This window comes from Nothoprocta perdicaria, unplaced genomic scaffold, assembly GCF_003342845.1.
Source record: "Nothoprocta perdicaria isolate Ctin4 unplaced genomic scaffold, notPer1 scaffold_205, whole genome shotgun sequence".
Lineage (NCBI taxonomy): Eukaryota > Metazoa > Chordata > Aves > Tinamiformes > Tinamidae > Nothoprocta > Nothoprocta perdicaria.
In genome coordinates, this window is record NW_020455261.1 from 284108 (window position 1) to 304905 (window position 20798).

Sequence of the window (20798 nt, forward strand, 5' to 3'; positions counted from 1 at the left end):
TTCATGGTATGATTGTTTGTTGTGTGATTACAATAGTTTGAGGTATTTTTTCATGTCAAAATCCTTGAATCCTTTTCTTAAAGCTTTCCTATTTATGGCCACTGCACCAAACAACTTTCAATTTCTTTTCCCTTTTGAACTTGATTATGTGCACTGTTTACATTACTTTCATTCTTTGTCCAACATTGAGACATTGTCTCGTGAAATTCACCACCACAGTGATATTTCAAGTAATCTCCAGGCCTTTTATTTAAGGTATATTGCAAACTCGTGAGGCAGGTGTATGGAAAACTTGTGCCTGCTGAGCTTTGAGACTGCTGTCGAGGCCTCTCTCTGCACCCGGTTTGTTTGTTGTGTTTCTGCTCCCGGTTGTGCTGTCCCCTCTCGTGGATGTTTGTTCACCACTGCCATCTTTTGGACGTACGCAGCCGCGCTGCGTGATGACAGCCCTGGTCCCCCAGGGGTTGGCTTCTGAGGGCCGTATAAAGCTTGTCACGCTTCTCGCTCGCTGGAGACCTGTCTTCAGAGAGCGGCAGTGGCTTAGTGTGAGTCAGGAGACCATCTTCTGATCATCACTTCAGTGGTTTTTATTCGCATTTCCAAAGGAAATCCAGTTACATGTTTGCACCAGTCTGAAGCCTTTTGGCCTCTCAGTGTAGAACCTTGAAATCAATTTTAATGAAGGATGAAAGCAAGTTTGGAGATCTTAAAGATAATTGCATTCCAATTTTTATAAGAGAGGGGGAAAATAAAGGATGCTGGGTCAAGCAGAGAGGGTAAATCTGTGCTGTCCTTGAGAGGAAGATGGATGCAGCCATGTTCCACGTTCTCTTGGGCAACAGTTATCTCGGGGGAGCATCTAGTGCATCTAGGGGGAGCACTGGGTTGGTTGCAACAAATTGTCTCTGTTGAGTGTTGTAGGGGTTCCCAGTGAGAGCTGGGTTATGTATCACCCTTGTATGCTGTCTCTTCAACCGTAATTTGTTTCTGTTTCCTTAAACAGCATATTTCAATATCCTGATCTGCAGTTTTGAAGGCACTGTTTTTGACAAATACAGCTTTTAAAAGGTGGGAGATACGCTACGCAGCTCTAACAGTGGTTTCCTTAAAGTCATTTAGAAAATTCTGTGTTCCCTTGGTATATGTAAAATTGCTTTTGATGTTTTATGGGAAGCTGCAAATACTGCATGAGATTAACCCCAAATAAAAAATCTTCATTCTTAGACTCATCAAACAAATTTTAGTTGATCGATACAACATGTTTTTACTAACTTAGTAGGAAAAATGTGTAAAAGAATGCTAGGCCGTGAAGATCTCATTTTATATATATAAACAGCAGACCAGCTATAATAAATCAAGTAAAATCTCAAATTAAACAGTCTAACCAAAGAGGATATTCCCAGGCCTATTTTTACAGTGAATGTTATCATAAATGACTGTCATCATTATTAATGTTGCTAAAGCTAAGACAAGGATAATATGTTCATTAAAAATGCATGTTTTCTTTCATACGTCTTTGGAATTAAAAATTCCTTCCATCCTGTCCATTCCATTCCTTCCTTATTGGGTGGCATACGCTGCCAATTCCTGAGATGGTTTTGATGAGTAGTTAATCTGCTTCCTCAGTCTCAGAAATACAGAATACATCGACTATTTAATGATGACCAATAATTTCATAGAGATTACAAAGCATTTAAAAAATACTGAGGCTGGAAAGGCATAGACTAGACTCTAATTATGGTGACAAATAGCATGTGACAATCATTTGGAATAAGAGTACTGTCATAAAAAAAATACTTGTGAATGTTATATTATCCGTAAATGAAGACGTTAGCACTGTTATGACTTAGATCTTCCGAAGTAACAGTTTTTGAATTACAGCTTTAATATCTTCTCAAGAGTGGTTTTAATCTGAAATATATGAAGGGTAGACTCGTGTCATACTTGCTTTTGTTTGCAAGTGGTTCCTAATGTTATTTTCAACTGTCAACCTTACATATAGTTCTAGGGTTCTAACATAAAACTTAGGCATTCCTTTTGGTGTCATTTAAACTTTATTAGGTATGCTTAAGGTAAATAATGCCTGGAATTGTATTTGCACAAATGTATTAGCCATATCCTGTACAGACATTATCAAAAGCAAAACCTGAAGATGGTTGACTTGCTTGTACGTAATCTGGACAGCATTACTTACGGTGATCTGAGGGAATAAAGGCCACTGGGCTACTGTAGCCTAAGGAACTTTGTGAATCTCCAAGGGGAGTAGATTATTTTTACTGCAAATGGAACAAATATGATTTTACCAGATGGGTGCTTTAATTTGCATTTTTTAAAAATGTGGAGCAGTAGATTAATATTTGAGCTTAAAATTAGAGCAGTGCTAATCAGGCTTCTGCAGAAATGAGGCAGAACAGGCTTTGGAAAATGAAACGGCTTCTTTAGTTAGTCTCATGTGGATTGTGTCAGAAGTAGGAATCAGGCTCCTAGACCTCTGACTCTGGAGCCAAATTTCAGGGCTGTCCTTCCTCCCTACTAGTAGATTCACTAGACATGTTTATTTTATAAATCTAGATTAACTATGTGACAGTACTGAAATATTCCAAACAGTGACTGTAATAAAAGTATCATAATATACAACTAAATTGATATATGTGAGTGTCCAAGAAATCCAGGCCAAGAGACATACCACTAGTTAATACTTTTCTTCCTATGCTGTAAGTTAAAAGTTCTCATCTATCATCAACTGACCTATTCATGAGGAACTCCCTTCCATTACAATGCCAGAACTCCATAGTTTCGGTTTGGGTCGGCAGCGGTACTGTTAAAATGTGGGTTTTTCATTAATGTATGGGACAGAAATCTTGCTGCAAGCTCGCAGCTGGCAACTGACTGAAAGCTCCCCAAATTAACTCCTGACTTTGAATGTCAGTAGCTGTGTCTCCAGTGTAAATGCCCACATAGCTAATTCTTGCTTCAATGACTGAGTGAATCACTGAAACCTTTTGCCCCAGATGTCTCTGGGGAGACTTTTTTTTTTCCCCCTCAAAAAATGAATAGGCTAACTTATTTCCTGTAAATATCATGAAGCACTGGCCTTAGACTTAAGGAACACGTGTCTGTGGGGATATGCTAAAACTGTGTGCAATGAAAATGTATAGATGTCATAAAGTGGTTAAGCTGATTCTGTCAGGTGGGCTTGGTGCATTAAATACATCTTAAGTCAGAAACTGCCTTATGTCTCTGTGGGAGGCATCAGAGAGAGGATATAAAAGTGCAAAACTCCTTGCCAAGGCTGTACACCAGAAGGAAACGCCCTTTTTCCATTTGCAAAGTTGCTGCCATTACAATGGCACTGTATATAGACTATCTATATCAACTATGTGAATACTTTCCATATAAATTCAATGGCATCAGCTGACTGTAGTATAAATACCTGTCTTTACCTTTGCTTACTGTGCTGTTTTTATAATTCATGTTAAAGTTGTTAAGTGTATGAAACTTAACAAACAGAGAGAATATTTTCTTTTTATGTGATCGGTATTTTTTTTTCTTCAGTGTTGTGTATATCATTGCATCATGCTTGAAGAACTTAATTCATAATAGATTATCTTTGATCATCTGATCAAAGAGATTAAGAAGCAGTGTTGTCTAACGGGCTAGAATGCATGAGATCTGTGTCTTGCTTCACTTTCTGCTGCTTGTTTTCCAAGTGACTTTTGTCGAGTCATTCTGGGTATTTGTTTTGTGTCCTTACTCTTATGCACAGGGTTTGTGCACAGAGCTGAAGAAAGTTTCAATGAAAGATAAAAGTGTCATTAATGTAGTAAGTTTAGAGGTTCTTAGAATCTGGATATGTTTTGAAGAGAAGGAATTCACTTAGTATAAGCAAGGCAGCTCTATACACCGTGTGGATAGTTACAGGTATCAGTATAGTAAATAGTATTTTAACTGATGTTCAGATCCTTAGACAGAACAGTTGGGGCTGTTGTCAGGGTCCAGTGCTCTCTCATCCAGGTTCCTTTGAGTATTCTACACTCAGAGACATTTTACCAATCACATAAACAGTTACTTTGAAAGTGTATGATACTGGATTTTTGATTTAGCAAAGTGATACAGCAATAGACTGAGATCACAGGTGTATGCACGTAGCAAAACATAGCAACTCTAGTGTACATCCAGCTGCAATGCTGTTGTGATTGCCATGGCCCATGTCTGTAACATGCTCACTGTGAAGCAGAAGTGAATGGTGTTCTATGACTACCTAGTGCAAAGTCATATATGGTTTTTCTTCTCCTTTTTTTGTTCCGTATCCATGTATGGCTATTCTCAACAAAGGAAGAAGGAAAGTAACTCACCGTGTCCAATTTAATTTATGACCTTCTCTTCTACTTATGCTCAGAAACTATGGAATTACTGCATCTAATTGAAGAACTCAAAAGTGAAAGTTCGAAAAGCAATCAAATGTCGAGGCTTGATGTATGTCCAGAGCCCACTTGCTGATAGCTCTAAGGCTCTGGAAGGAGAAAAATGCTATATATTTCATGGTAAAATTTTGAAATTATCTCTAGATTAAGACTTGAGGAATAAAATTTCAAGGGAATTATTTCTTTGCATGCCACTCAAGCAAAATATAAATAAAAGTTATTGGAGGAGGAAGTTAAGTGATGGGGTGAGTCAAAATAGTTTAGTGTATATTAATACAATCAGGTAAGATTTTTTTTTTGTTTTCTTTTTGTTGTTTGTTTTTTTGAATAAATGTTATTTTTGTTTAAGTAAGAGTGAGGAGATCATTTGCAAACATGAAGCTGAAATAATTTACAACTGTGAATTTAAACTGGCGGAGACAGTGACAAACATATTAAATGGTAATTGAGAAAATACAGTTTGTATTTGGTGTAAAAAATGGCTTTGCATCTGATTATAGTTCCTGTTTTTGCGTTGGCTGAAGCGAGTATGTGAGAAGGTGCTGTTTGCCAGGAGAGGGCTTAATAGTGAAGAGCTGGATGACCCATGAGGTACTGAATGAAGCATTAGCTGGCAGTGTTCTAGGAGGTGATACAAACAAGAAATTTCATCTAGCAGGAATTTCCCACTGTCGCTAACACTGATCTGACTTTGCTGGTGTTGCCAAATTTGTGGGCTCTTGTGTGGATAAGGTTTCCAGTGTTCTGGATGGCCCCTATGAAATCTGGACTTCACTGAGACTAATAACATTTTTGAGGCATATTCCAACAGATTCAGAATTTTGTTCTGCATAGTGGTAGCCTGCCAAAGAAGATATAAGTTATATAGCATATAAAGCACTAATATTGGATGTCTAATCACCATTAATCTTTTTTATTATTATTTGATTATTGTTTTTTAATAGCTGAGCTTGTGTTTACTAGTGATTGGGCACTTTGCAAAATGGTATAAAAATACGTTATGTTCACAGATACTTTTGAGGCAGTTCAGCCTCTGCAGTTTATAGGCTGAACCAGGCCTAATTTCCTTTTCCAAGGCTCCATTTGATTTTGATCGCATTGTCCTCCTAGTAGCACTTCTCTTTGTGTGGCCTTAATAGCAGCTGTTGCCCCAGAAGTCAGTTGGGAAAGAATTAGGCTGAGTGAAAGGGCTCTGCCCACCAAAACAAATCTGAGAATATTTTAACATTCATCTTCATTAGAGCCATACAAAAAAATCTTTATCTCTCAAGCAGTAGAAAAAGGTTGTCACATTAAAGTGACCTAATTGTGAGAAAAATTATCTTGGAGGGTTTGCAGTTTAGACTATGTAAAAAGAATTAAGTAAATTGTTGAGGTTTTTTTTGTTTGTTTGTTTGTTTATTTTGGGGCCTTACTGGGGAAATGTATTAAAAGGTGATGAGATTTTAATTTCTGTGAGACTGTGAAGGCGTGTGCTTGTTTGCACTTCTGTTTGTCACCTCCAACACGGCATTTCTAGCTTCTGTTATGTCGTATAATATATCATACATAGCTGTAACTTCTGTTAAGGTTGGTGGATTGCTGTGTTCTGTTGAGAGATTAGCAATTCAGCAATGGAAGAAAAGCAAGCAGTTAAATGGTGAGCCAAAAGTCCTCCGATTCCTTCGAGTCTGGCTTCTGTTTTGGCAGGCCACGTTGATCTGCTTTACATCAGTGTGCACCAGTCAAGTCTGGGATTTGCTCTCTTGCCTGGAAACAAATTTCCGTTTTGTACATGCAGCTGATTCCTTGTCGGATGGCATGGAGGGCTTTGCATGGCCCTTGCTGAGTTTGCTTGAGCTGCCTTTGGACGGGGGATTCTTCAGTTTTGTTGAAGGGTGTACCGCTGAATGGAGCGGAGCTCCCTGCCAGAGATAAATATGTGCTTTTTCTTACTGTCTGTTTTGTCTTGTTAAATGAAACCTAATTATTAATTTTATACTGTTTTTACCCTTGAGCCTTAATAACTGTATTGTGGGGATTGCCTCCAGGAATGGCTTCCAATAGCTTGTGGTTGGATTTGGTGCCTATAGACTAAGCAATCTGTTTTGTGCCTTGGCAGTTGCCTCTCTTGCCCATGGAAATGATAATCAATTGCCTTGTCGACCTGTTGGTTTCATGTTGAATCTGTAAAGCTGAGTGATACATTTTTTAAATGTCTTGCATTTTTTGCTGTTCCCTTGGGCAAATGATACGAATTAGAGGGTGTGCTGGGATATTATTTGTGTCTATTTTCCTGAAGAAAATTTTATTCACAGTCTCCACAAATAAGCCTATCAGAGATGTCTGTTGCAAGACAAACTGACCATTATGACCAGAAAGTTTTAAATCAATTTTTGTATGAGGTGTTTATCAGAGTTTCCAAAAGGAAGGCTAATAAGTGTTTACTAGTTATTGAAGCTCATACTTCTCAGTCCTTTTCAGTCCAGAAGGTAGAACTTGCAGTTATTAAAATATTAATCTGTGAGTAAATATTCCTCCTTCAATTTGGAGGAGCAACTTCCTTTCTTAGAAGAATTGTCAGTCCAGGGATTGAGAGATTATATCTGCTTGACAGATATTAATTTACTAAATTTTGCATATTGTCCAATTTACCTTTAACTAATGTTGCTCATTTTTATTTGACAAGATTCTGTGCTTTTGCTTTTATTTTCAGTGGAGAAGAGATATTTGCATGCCATTTATTTAAATTCAGAAAGTTTGTTTGTAGACAAACTGCTTGCCTATGCCTGTTTAACAATGCTGCGGTGGGACTGCGCCAAGTCTCAGGGTGCCGTGGGGCTGGCAGGAGTCTTGTTGGTTGCACTCTCAGTGGCTGCAGGATTGGGCCTGTGCTCGTTGATTGGAATTTCCTTTAATGCTGCCACAACTCAGGTATCGAGGAGACACAAGTCCGCTGCTAAATCGAAAGCTCTCTAGTGAATGAACACATCTGAGGAAAAGGAAGAGCTGCAAATGTGTTTTGATTTCTAGGTTTTTCATTTATGCCTTCTGTCTCATTGATTTTACTTTAGGAAATCAGGAGGTGCTGCTGCTCTCTTCACCTCCAAATGCAGTTTGTTTCAATAGGTAGATTTTGACATGCTTCTTTCCCTGTGTCCCAGGTTGAATATGGACATCTGTTTGTGCCTAAGAGCCTGCAACTTAGGACTAGACGAAATGGCTTCAAACTGAAGCATCGGAAGTTCCACAGGAACTTAAGGAAGCATTTCTTCACTGTGAGGGTGACAAAGCACTGGAACAGGCTGCCCAGAGAGGTTGTGGAGTCTCCTTCTTTGGAGATCTTTAAAACCCGCTTGGATGCAGCCCTGTGCCACGTGCTCTAGGTGACCCTGCGTGAGCAGGGGGGTTGGACTCGATGACCTCTGAGGTCCCTTCCAACCTTGGGCATTCTGTGATTCTATGATTCTATGACATACTTGTGCAGTAAGAGCCGTGAGGATGTTCGTAAGGCAAACTTGCACTTACCTGAAAAGTAAGTATTTTATTTAATAAATTATATAATCAACCTTGCACATAACTACACTGTCCAGAATAGACAGGAAATGTGGAATATGGAAATTGATCTCTAGCTTATTTTGGGTCCTGGTCTACCAGGAGTCTGGAATATAAATACAGATATTTAATGTCTCTAATCTGTACTACTCTTGAGCCATTCTGAAAATTTTAAAAACTATTCATTTTTTCCCTATTTTTTTAAAAATTTATTTCTTTGGGGTTGGTTAGTTATTCTTGAAGTGGATAATTAAGAATGTTAGAATTATTAATACTTAAAATATATGCTTCAATATGTCTTGGCAAGTGTAAGGAAAGTTATCAAGGTGAAGATGAAAAATAGATTTGTGGGGAAAAAGATGAGATATTCTATGGAGAAAAAATAGTAAATAAGAAATAGTGTCTTTAATCTGGGTAATTGCTACTGTTTTGGTGTAACTATCGTCCATTTGGTAGTGAATCAATGGCTTGATTATCATCATCCTTAAATCCTCCAAAAGGACATTTGGAAGTTCAAAAACTCATATATTAAGGTATCCACCATGTTATACCATAATTCCGTTGATGATTAACCAAGGGTCCAAAAGCATGGTATCTTTCAGTTATAAAATATATGAGAGGTCTTAAAAGTCCCCTAATATCCATTGCAGTAATAAAAAATGTGCACTGAAAGGACAGTTCTCCCACTTTTATAAGCGTAACAACCCTAAAAATCATTGGGAACGTGGAATGTCTTTATACGTCTGTTAGCTCAATGGGGACCTATTCTGGCTGGGGCCTTTGGACTCTGATGTCGTATAAATACTTTTAACTGGTTTTCTTTTCTCGCAAGCTAGGGTTGCAGATGGGTATGACTGGAGAGGGGAGATGGAGTAATGGAAAATGAAGCGTTCTTTGGAGAGTGGAGCTACTTACAGATTCGAGGAGAAGTACATGAGTGAGAATTTTATATCCTGACTATGAGCTTTAGTCACATTAGGGAGCCTTGATGTTATGACATTAAGCAATAATGTACCTAAATGATATCTCAAATCCATCTACTCAGAATGCTTCTATTTATTTTAAAATGTTATAGCTGAATTTATTACTCATCCTGTCTTTACTCTTGTAAGTACTTAGTCGTCACTTTTGGCAATCCATTAAAGGTAGTTTTGGGGACGCTGAAAACTGTAAAAGCGTTTTTTCAACTGAATTTTCTGTGACAGATTTTTTTTTAAGGAGAATGCCTTTTTGTTGTTACTGGGTCTATGTCTCAGGATTAGGAATTGTGAAGAAGATTCTTTGCTTTTCCCAGGTTGTCTTTTGTGGTCAGTCTTAAAATTGATTGTCTCTTTACGCTTACAGAGGAAAAATCCCTTCATTCAGAATGTAAAGTGATGAAGTAATGTAAAAGAGAAGGCCTATTACTTTATTTTCAGACTCCAGCTAAGGAGATAGTTGCGAAAAGCTTTCTCATAATGTTACTGATGTTGCTTTGACATTCTCTAAATTCTCTACAGTACATGAAATAGTAAGTGGGAATGTTTCTTGTGGAAGACTGTGCTCGGGAGAACGTAGCTGCTAAGTGAAAGGTGCTCTGTACTGTAGAGCTTTGCCTCATGACGTGCTGACAAAAGTTGCTGACTGAAATGTTACGTTTCAGACACTAATCCTGATAGTTCACTTGACAGAATAAAGCTAATCCATTCCTTACTAGAGATGCTGCCTTCAGCTTGTGAAAGATGTAACAAATACCCTCCGGTCCGGGCTCCGCAGGGTTCCCTGTGCCCGGCGTAGGAGCGGCCGTGTTTGACAGGAGGAGCCGCAGGGCTTCCTCCTCGCTCCTCTGGAATGACGGGCAGCGTGGGGCAGGGTGCAGGAAAGGCAGCTGTGCCCCCTGTCCCGCCTGCTCGCACAGCTAGTCAAGTGCGAGAGGCGGGTTTTGATTGAGTCGAAAGGAGGCCCAGCTCCCTGGGGAACGTGGAAATGAGTCTGGAAAAGCTTGACACTATGAGAGGTCACAGTGCGAATTAGGACTTTAGGTGATAAAGGTGATGTAGGTGATGCAGTTTCTGTAGACCTTTTTAAATGCTGTGTACTGTACTGAAATCTAAATGTTTACATTATATTCTTTTATTAATAATAAATTTTATGTCCTGAAATAGTTTTTGAGATTAAATCTGTGTGCCATCTTCGGTATGTCATGGCTTTTTTCTTTTTAATTATGTTATTTATACATAAGTAAATTGTACATATTCATGTATTTACATAACATATAAACATATGCATATATACATACAAACATTTACATAAATACATATTTATATATTTACAGATGCATAAATCTGTGGACAGGATTCAATTAAATAAATCCTGTAAAGACAGGATTAAATTAAACTTAATAAAATTTCTCTTTTGTTTTTAGGATGGGATACTGTAGTTTAAGTACCTAAAGGAAAATTGCTATTTTTGGAGGCTTCTGAAGAAAGCAAAATAAAAAAGTACAATTTAAAACCGTGCTTTTGCAAGTTGAAGAGGTATATTTTGTTTTAGTGTGGCTGACATAAGCAAGGCTGTGATCCAGCACAATATTTATGTTCATTTAAATTAAACATATCCTTGATCAAGCAACTTTCAGAAATGTTACATTAATATACTGTTCTGTTGATTTTAGCATATGTTTTATAAGAATTGGAATTGATAGTGTCTCAAAACAGGCAATGGGAATGAGATACAGAAAATGATCTGAAAGGAGCAAGTTCAGTATTGATGATAAACTTTCATTTATGTGACAAGAATGTGCTCTGAAGATGAGATAGTGCTTTGCTCATATCCAAGATATTCCAGAGCAGGTGTCTTGAGGGAATTGGCTATCAGAAACCAAAAACAAAGAAATAGTATTAGTAGCATATACAACATATACACATTTCTTAAACTGTGTGCTGATGTTTCTCATTTTTTTGTTGTGGTTAAATGTGTTTTGTTGTGGTTTGTGAGAATGTGTGCCTCAGTCTTTGAGAGTTTTTCACCTAAGCTGTGGACTAGCTAAGGAGTTGCTAAGCAGCTGCTGTGGACTTACAGGTTTATTTATATGTAAATATGAAGAAATATAAAACACCTCCCTTATCGTTTAACTGAGTTTTCAGAATTCTGGAAAAAGACTCTACTTGCCCTATGATTGTTGTGCCAGTGTGCATGTTAAAATGGGTTATTATACATGCTTTGTACAGGGGAAAAGCCCATTTGATCTGCTTACCTGGGAGTCCTTTGTTCAGTCTTCAGTTTCCTCTGTGTCTGCCCCCAAATATTCCAGTGTGTGTTTGTTTAGTGTGTGTTGTTGTGGGGTTTTGTTTTCTTCTCCAGCCATTTTGGCCCTGCTGTTAGAATGCTTATTTGTAGTTAATACATTAAGCTTATATGAGGTCAAGAAATAGGGCCATTAATTTCCTTAGATCTGTAATTCAAATTTCTGGACATAACTTGTTCTTCAGTTCTTTACTATGTCCCTGTAATAATAATGAGCTTAGTAGGTTGAATATCCATCTGTAATTAGCACTCTGACAAATGGCATAGCTATTATATAAGTCTCATAGCTGATTTTAGATGCTTACTAATTTAGGGATACTTAGAAAATCAGAAGGGTTTTGGCACTGCACAGATCCATTAAGAGTTCCCCTGATAGCAACAGGTACAAATAGAAATGAAAGTATAGTAAAGAACGCACAAAACACAGATTTTACTTGCATTATTTTGCTCATTTTCAGAGCAAACCTGCTTTGAACTCTGGCCAGCTGACTGCCTTACCTTACTGTTTAAGTGTTATTGGGCAGGATCCAACTCATAGAATAGCTGCTATTCACTGAGGCATGCGCTTATATATTGCAATTACAAAATGTATAAAGATTCTTATCTGTCTTGGAGTAGTCTGTTATTTAAGTGATATGATTGTCAAGAGTTAATAAGAGCTTTATAAAGCACGTTTGACTTGCAGGGTTAGTGCTCAGGTTGAGGTTTATTTTTTTTAATCTATGTCTTTATATCCTTAGCTTACAAAAAGCTACAGAAGGAAAATAATTTGATTTCATTTGATTTTTGAATTCATTTGATTTTAGTTTCTTATGCTAAATTCTGAATATGACACTCTAGAAACTGACACCTTATTTGTCGGTAAACAAGAATCATCTTGGAATCTTGGCAGAAAAAAAAAATAAATGGCTGAAGTGTTCATTTAGCCCATAAGGTATTTGTTTCAGAAAGAATAATGTAGAGCCTGTTGCCCTGTGGTTCTGTACCCTTCTACTGTGCCCCTCTACTTTACTTTTCTTAAATAAATTTCTTAAGATGTTTAGTCAGAACAGCTCCTGGCTTTCTCTCCGCCCTTTGTGCATCTTTTAACCGAATCTTCTTTTAATGCTTTTATTTACATTGAAACAGGTGCTTTCAACTTTCTATTATGCAAAACATTCTAATTGTTTTGCAAAAATGAATTCTTTCAAAGAAACCATTTTAAGAAAACATTTATGTGTTTCTGTGTACCTGTCTGGCTTCACTCACATTATTCTAGTATTCTTTGGTTAAAATACTGGTAATGACAAATTTGGATAATAGAAGCCTGAGACGCATCTGGGTGGCATATTCTAAGGTAATTTTTTGCAATCATTATGCCACCTTTGTTTCTTTGTCATAGTGGAGTTACAATTTTGTTCTCCTATAAATAAAAAGAAAATAGACATTCTGTTAAAATGTAAACACAAAGGAGAAGACCTTTGTTTCTTCTCCATTTTCTATCTGAGCATAAAAAATGAGCAGAAGCCCTTTCTCCCTCTCGCTTTCTTAATTTCAGGTTTGTGCTTAAATAGCACCTGATTTGGAGTTACAATCTTTTTAGGACTGGAATGGCCGAGGGTACGACAGTGTCTAAACTGGACTTCAAGTACTGGTTGGATAAGGCTACTGAGTGGGGACAAGCCACCACTTTGGAATCCCAGAAGGATGTGTGCCGTCACTTGCCCCAGCTGCAGGAGTTTCTACAGCAGATTTATGAAACTTTAAAACATATGGTAAGTAATTTAACAGAAAGAATGCAGTACTTTGAAGACACTGTTTTGAAGAAACACTCTGAACCATGTTTTGAACCACCCTCTCCCCAAAAAAAAAAAAAAAACCTAACTAGTAAAAAAGATTGTGATGTTGGCCTGTTGTACTGCTGGATTGGAGGGACAAACTGGGGAAACAGCCAATGCAGGTAATGCAAACGGGAATGTGCCTCCTGTTTCCCAGATTTATTGTGAAAGGAGTTGTTTCTTCTCCTGATTGGTTATATGGTCATGTGAGGCTTCCCAGCCAATCCTGTAGCCTCTTTAAAAACCTCTTTAAAATAAACAAGAATTTGATTCTAGTTGTCAGGTCATAAATTGGATTATTTAAAGATCTTAGCATGCAAAATTTTAACTGATACCTTAAATCTTAGGAGGTCTGCTGACATGCTAAGTCCAGTGTATGGACTTCACATGCAGTGAATTCTAGAAATGTGCTCAGATCATTGGCATGTGCTGCTGCTGTTGAATAATTCAATTATTGCCTGTACTGTCTGTATTTTGGATTTTTTTTTTAAGTTTTGTTATTTATGTATGTGCTGAAAAGGATAGGTCAGGGGACCAATAGGTAGTGATAGTTATTTTTAGAAATACTGTAATATATGATGAAGTGAGTGTTTATGAAAGTAATTTCTTTTAAATATTAGTGTACCCTCAATTTTTTTTAATCTAGTTTTTCAAGTAAAAGTTCTTTGAGTAGTGGTATTTCACCCTTTGTGTGTATGTATCTGAAGGAAAAGATACATATATATTTATACTATGTATATATTTTTTCATTATTTATTTATATTATTAATATTGCTATTTATAATAATCTGAGGCTTGACCTGAGATGGACCTTGTGTCTATGGCCCCAGAAAGTCTAGGACTAGCCCCAAATGTGAGACGAATCTAAGGAATTTATTGCAGCAGCAGGAGATGGTTATCATTCTTGCTACTTGCACATTATCTCAGCACAGTACATTTTTAAAAGCCTTCATTTATTAGTTAGTAAAGCTACAAAAATGGAAAAGTAAGACTGATTACACAGGGTTGTATATAACTATACTGCCTAGTACTTTTATAGTGAAGCTGCTTTCTATTTTGTTACAAGTTAAATGACAGTTTGTTGCTGACTAGTCACTATGTCATTTAGTTTAAAGAAACCATCAAAAGCAACAGGAAGATGCTTAGTTTTATGCTGTATTATGTATTGATGTCTACAGAAACTCTGTGACACAGAATATTAAAGCAATGAGGGAAAACAAAATTATGCTTTTGTTAGCATATATTTCTGTTTGCAAATAAACTTTTCTGAGTCTTTGAGGGGATTTTTCTTTTACCATAAAATTAAGATGAGGAAACTAGTTGTTTAAGCTTTAATTGTTTTGAACATTATGGCTGACTTCAGCGAGTTTTGCTAAGAGTTTTTTCTAGTTTCTTAGCAAAATCGTTGAGACTGTAATTTGCAACAAGCTGTATCATTAGCAGTGCTCCTAACCTGCTTTTGAAACACAATATGTTTATTCTGTTTTATTTATTTATTTATTTTACAGAATTCAGTTGTGGCAATCCAGCAATTCCCTTTAATTGGCCAGCTTCTAGGAAGACTCTGTTGGAATCCTTTTGTTATAGGATATGGTGAGAACTTGTAATGATCTTTCTGGAACAATTTCTAAAGAAGAGAGAAGAAAAGTAGTGGGAAGTAGCACACCCTTCCTGTGCCTGTGCTCTCATCATCAGCAATTCAGTACCTCAGGCAGTGACTGAGACATAAATAAATTATTCTAGATCTACTGCTAGAGCAAAACTAATTTTAAGTTACTCCTTCAGCCTTCTTAAAACTATCTGCTTTTTTAAAATACTCTTTTGTCAATATTCTGTTAGAATTGGAAAAAAAAAAAACCCTTGCACTCACTCTCTTAGGGTTCATGCTTCTTTTTGTGAAAATACAGGAAAAGTCTACTTTTGTGGTCTCCTGGAATGGCTTATTAGGTCAAGCACTGCATTAGACTCAAGTGATTATGTGTCTTCTGGTTTGTATTTATTATCTTGCCGTCAGTGCCAAGAACAGACAGAATGAAGGTGTCTGTGAAACACATGGCTGACATACATTATGTCAGCATTTCCATTTGTAAAGTAAATTTGGGAAGGAACCATAACTTCAAACATAGCTGACTTTTGCTAAGCAGCAAATCTGTGCTCTTATGACGCTTTCTGGAAAAAATAGAAGTGTTTCTTATCTTTGGTTGTCTTTGTTAGAGGGAAAACCACTCTCTTGTAATGGAGAAGTTCTCCTCCTAATCACAGTTCCAATTTTGAGAATATCCATAGTTGTTAATGTTTATAAATCACATGCATGGTCCTCTCTTCTCTTCTCTTCTCTTCTCTTCTCTTCTCTTCTCTTCTCTTCTCTTCTCTTCTCTTCTCTTCTCTTCTCTTCTCTTCTCTTCTCTTCTCTNCTTCTCTTCTCTTCTCTTCTCTTCTCTTCTCTTCTCTTCTCTTCTCTTCTCTTCTCTTCTCTTCTCTTCTCTTCTCTTCTCTTCTCTTCTCTTCTTTCATCCTTCAGTATTTTTCAAAGCAAAATGAGCACTTTTCTTACAAGCTCATTACTTCTGAAGAATGGATTTTTGCTTTCATGTTGTGTGGAGTGGGTTGGTTTGGTTTGTGAGGAGGAGTTGCCTCAGAGCGGCAACCGAGCCATTTGGAAAACTTCGCTTCCATCATATTGGATCCTTCACTTTAATGCTTAAGGAGAGGTCACGGAGATTTCCTGAGGCCAGTAGACATGAAGATGTCTGCTTATATATTCCCAACACTTACTCTTTTTAGAGCCACCTGAGTTCTCTTTGGACAGCTGGCATTTTAAATTCAGCCAACTTCCATTTTATTTGGCGTTAGTTCTGAAGATATTCTTTAAGATAATGTTGGCTATAGCAGATGTTGAATCTCAAGTGGGTTTCACATAATTTCTCATTTGGAAAAGTAACTCTTCAAGGCATAAATTTGAGACCAGGCTGCTCTTGCAGTGCAAGGAGCTGATTTTGTTCAATTCAGCCTTTCATAGTAATAAATGGAAGAGGGGGGAAAAAAAACATTATACTTCTGCTTCATGTCCAGACCACAATACCTATCAATTCAGACATATGTCTGTTGGTGCTGAGAGCTGACATAGCCCGTCAATGCAGGAAGCATGGTCTCCAAGGGAAAATAATCTCCCCATAAACACTCTTGAGCAGGAGGTGACCAAGTCGGCCTTATTTAGAAGGCTAATCTGAGGGAAGCAGAACCAAACAAAATCTTGTGGTTGTATTTTTGGCCCTAGGCCACTGGGGATATATGAAGAAGTAGTTTTCAGTAGTCATTTTTTTTTCTTTGAGCTTCAGGGCTTATCATCTTGGTAAGCCTTTCCCTATTTGCATTTTGAGCCCAAATACCTTGAATCACAGACTAATGCTATAAATGCCAGGGAGTTCTCTGATGGCTCTATATATCAGTATCTGCATATAGTACATGTGTATGCTTATGTGTGTATTCATTTCTATAAAAGACTTCAATTTTAGCAAATCCATGTTCTTGGATATATTTTTTTCTCTGAAAATTTTTGAAAAGTGCAAAAAAATTATTTCAAAATAGGAGCCTTCTCATTAGTTCCTGGCCTCTGGTCCAATTCATGACAGGTTATTTATAAATGGACTGAGTCATAGGATGATCCAGAACACACTCTGTTATAGAAAAGAAATAACCAGCCCTTCTCTTTATTTATTTATGTATTTATTTATTCATACTGGAATTCTATTGGGAAAAGGTTGCTATATATTTCATAATAAAAATATTTTAAAAAACAGTTTCTTGCAGGGGTAAAAAACCCAGCATTCCTTTAGCTGAAGCTCCAACTTTAACTTACTTCAGGAAGTTACTGAGATTTTTCTTTTATATTAATTCTACCATTAAGTTGGCTTATTTTGTTCCTCTGGATGTGCACATTTGGTGTTTTCAGACAGAGCAAGCATTCTTCCAAACTATAGTAGGATTGAATGTCTTAGTTCATATCCTGATAATGGCTCTCTATTCATATCAGGATGGTAGATTTTTCGTGATGATCACAATATGAAAAAACAAGAGGGGGGAAAAAATGACTGCTGATGTTTCCATAGTTCTCTGTGTTAGGTCTTTTGTTGGGATAATCTTTTGCAGTTGCCATAAATTTCTTTAAAAGACCTATCTCCTATGCCTTATCTCCCAGTCTTAGGATAGCTGCAAAAAAAATGACAATGAACGTGAGAATGGCACCCAGAGCAAGAGGCACTTAGCAAGAGGACTTCTTTTGACTAGATGAGACTGCAGGGCTTTCAGTTATGTCTTGCCCTCAAATTTTCACTGCGAAGAGTATTCATCTGTAGACGCTCTCAGTTTTGAAGAAACTGTAGGCCTTGCCTGACGCAGTACATTCAAAACTCGAGCTACTTAAAAATATATCTAACTAAATCTGCGTAAGCGCCTTGTATTGGCACTCTTTCGTCATTCATCATTTTATTTTACATTGTATTGAAATATGCCAGATGACTTCTTGAGACACACACACACACACACACACACACACACACACCATCCTTCACCCGTAAGTCCTAATTAAGCTAAGTGTATGCTTCCTTGAGAGAGGTTTTTGTTTTGTTTTGCTTTGTTTTTGTTGCTGACAAACCCTAACTTAAATAACTGTATGGGTTAGTGTAGATACACAGCTACAAGTAGGGTGAGGCAAGAGTAGAACAGGAGACACCTGAACTAGATTTGTTTCAGACAGGAAGTGGTTTGGCCTTTTTTTTTTTCCTGTTTATTTGCCTTCATGTTTTGACTTCTTTTTTCTTTTTTTCCTATTAACAAAGTCGGGCTCTGGAGAGATTTTCAATTACTGGTATTGAAAAAAAATCTGATATATTTTAAACTTTTTTTTTCCCCAAGAAGCAGATGATTATTATTGATCTCGTTGGACAGTAAATCATTATTTTTACCTCCCATGTAGTTTTATTTCTGAGTTGGTCTAGATAAAAGAGTTTTGAAGACAATAAAGTTGACTTTTAGTGCTGATATCTGGACTAGATACGATTGCAACCCAGTGAGTATGGATACCTCAAATTTCTGAAAGATGGGTCTTTTGACCTTAACCTAGGAAACTGTTAGCCTCATAAAAACCTATGCTTAAAAACAAACAAACAAAAAAACCCGAACTGCAGTTAGTTAGATGTGCATGTTTGATCAACGAGTTCTGTGCAGAGATGTTAGTCAGTGGGAGGCCACTGATGGCCTACAGGCTTGTTAGACATTTATGAGGAATACTGGTTTAAATCAATCTTAACATCTCTGATCACCTGGTGAAAATACAGGCATTGCTTAGTGGAGCCTGTAGCTTTTCTTCAGGTTTTGCAAACACAGCACTTGCACATAATACAGCTTATTACCTCCTCTATAACAAATACAAAGAAAACAGCAGAAACAACTTTATCTCTATTCTGTTCAGATTATCTCTTAATGTCATTTCCAAAATTCATGTGACAATACTTGTTTGTATTGTTATTAAACATAGTAGCACTAAGTAGGTGAATATTATAGCAAAACTACAATAGTACTTGTGTATTTTATAACATGTATTACAACACAATCTTATTCTGGAATGAAATTCATCTTAGTTTTTTTCTGCCAAAGAACATCTTAATTTTAAATAAAAAACAAATGAAAGTGAAGTTACGGGAAACAGTTATGAATTAAATGATTTTTCAACTGCCTATTCCAAATACCCAGCCTTTCTGTAGTATTTGTGCATCTGAACAATACCAATATGTATATTAAGCATAGTAGGTTCTTAGAGATGGCTTTGTGTTGGTGGTAGCAGCTAGAATCATGTATGTACCTGATCAGATCATAAACAGGATTTCAAGACCACGAGGTTTTTTTTTTTTTTTTTTTTTTTGTCCTCTTGGTATTCGGGTATTCTGCTGTCTGCAGAAATGTCAGTTTGCTGAAGCTGAAGCAGTCTCCTGAAGAAATTTTTTTTTTTCACAAAAAGTATCATGTTTACATTCTTGCTTTGAATTATTTCATGCATCCAGAAGTCTTGTAGAAGCAATGCTCTTACGTTGTGCATGAAGTTAGCAGTACTGAACAATTACTGTACTAGCTATTGTTTATTATAAATGTTGCTATTGGATACTTAAATAAAATTCTTTAAAGATAGCTTCAAGGGTTTCTTATGTAAATAACATGCCAAGTTGTTTATCTTTCTTAAGAATGTCTTAATATTGTATAGATTTTAAACTCTTTGATAAGTTTTAAATTGATATTCAAGGAAATTATTATAAAAGAGCTATTTATAAGTATTATTAAATGTGTAGTGTGATTCTAGTAGAGTAGAGGCATTATGGCTTGAGACAGATATTTAGCCCTTTGGTTTTGTGGATGGATAATGATTGTTGTGCATAATTCTGTCTGTGTTTTGATTTTTTTTTTTTCCTAAGTGTATCCATATTTACTTCTTTTCTTTTCTATAGATGAAAGCCAGAAGATTCTGATGTGGTGCTTATGTTGTCTGTACAGCAGTGAACCACAGAACCCTGTGGAATTGAAGGCCAACAGCTGGATACAAGTAAGTGAATGAATCCTTTGCAGGACTGCTTTAAATTAAACTGATTATTTAAAGGTGCTGCTTCTATATAGTATAGAAACATTATCATTGAAGAAACTGCTACAAGCATAATTTACGTACATATTGTCTTAAAGTTTGTCTCTAATTATACTGTGATCTATACTAATGTCTGTAATTATAGCATGATCCCTGATAATCTATTTTTTTTAAGTTTTGTGTGTGTGTGCTATTTTTATTTTTTAAAGTGGTATTTTAAAGTGGGACAGTATCTTCTGTTTTGTCTTTATTTTTTTTTTTTTGCTTTTGTTTAACCTACAGCCTCAAAGACATTCTTAGAGGGGAGAGTTAGTGCTTTTGTGTTTTTTTTTTTTAAGTTTAATGCCGTTAATGAATAATAAATTCTTAACCTTAACACCAATTCTAGGGGTTTTATGTAGGCATATCTGTTCATATTTTATGCATCTCTCTACTAAACCAGCAAAGTCCACAAGCATGTAAATAACTTGCAGAACATGAGGAATAGAAATTTGAGGTGTCCATACTGTTGACTTTCCATCTTGGCATTTTCCATGGATCCTTATTTAAATATGCTTTAAAATATATTAACAGGTGTTTTTTAAGCTATATAGTCCTCATAGTTAGTGAGATTATAGTATTATTATTTGCTTACAGTTCTGCTAAAACTGAAGGTATTTTCATGTTTCTCTGAGCTGTTCATTTATTAATTGTTAGTTGACTTTTCACGTGCATCATTTTTTTAGGTATGCGTATCATACTAGCATGTGCAAATTAATATAAAATAGATAATAGAATGGCAGAAGTGTGTGTTGGTAAATAACTTTTAACTAATTAGTATTGGCGATTTTGGTGAGGTGATTCTCAGCAGCATATTCTCTCAAACAGTCAGATACCATGTGTATGCTTGTATGCTTACAGGCTGCTTTTATATACATACTTGCTGAGTTGCACCATAAAACATGAAATTTTCTTGATAGTTCAGTCTTAACCTAAATTAACTTCTTTTACCTAATGTCTTTAATATTCATCCAGATGTTTTGCTTGAGGTCAGTATAGTTAGAATTCACTCTATTAGTAAGCTATTATGATCTTGGTTTGTAAAGTTTTTTTTTTTTTTTTTTTTTTTTT

At 36.4% G+C, this 20798-nt stretch overlaps 1 protein-coding gene across 1 annotated transcript in view; it reads left to right on the forward strand.

Annotated features, from left to right (window-relative positions):
• Window positions 1-229: 229 nt before the first annotated feature.
• Window positions 230-20798, forward strand: part of FANCC (FA complementation group C) — a 72891-nt gene continuing 52322 nt past the window's right edge. The window contains exons 1-5 of the mRNA XM_026038252.1: window positions 230-545; window positions 1004-1068; window positions 12826-12997; window positions 14569-14653; window positions 19558-19652. Of these exons, the coding sequence (XP_025894037.1) occupies window positions 12833-12997; window positions 14569-14653; window positions 19558-19652 (345 nt within the window). The 5' untranslated portion in view covers window positions 230-545; window positions 1004-1068; window positions 12826-12832. The remainder of the gene's footprint in view (window positions 546-1003; window positions 1069-12825; window positions 12998-14568; window positions 14654-19557; window positions 19653-20798) is intronic.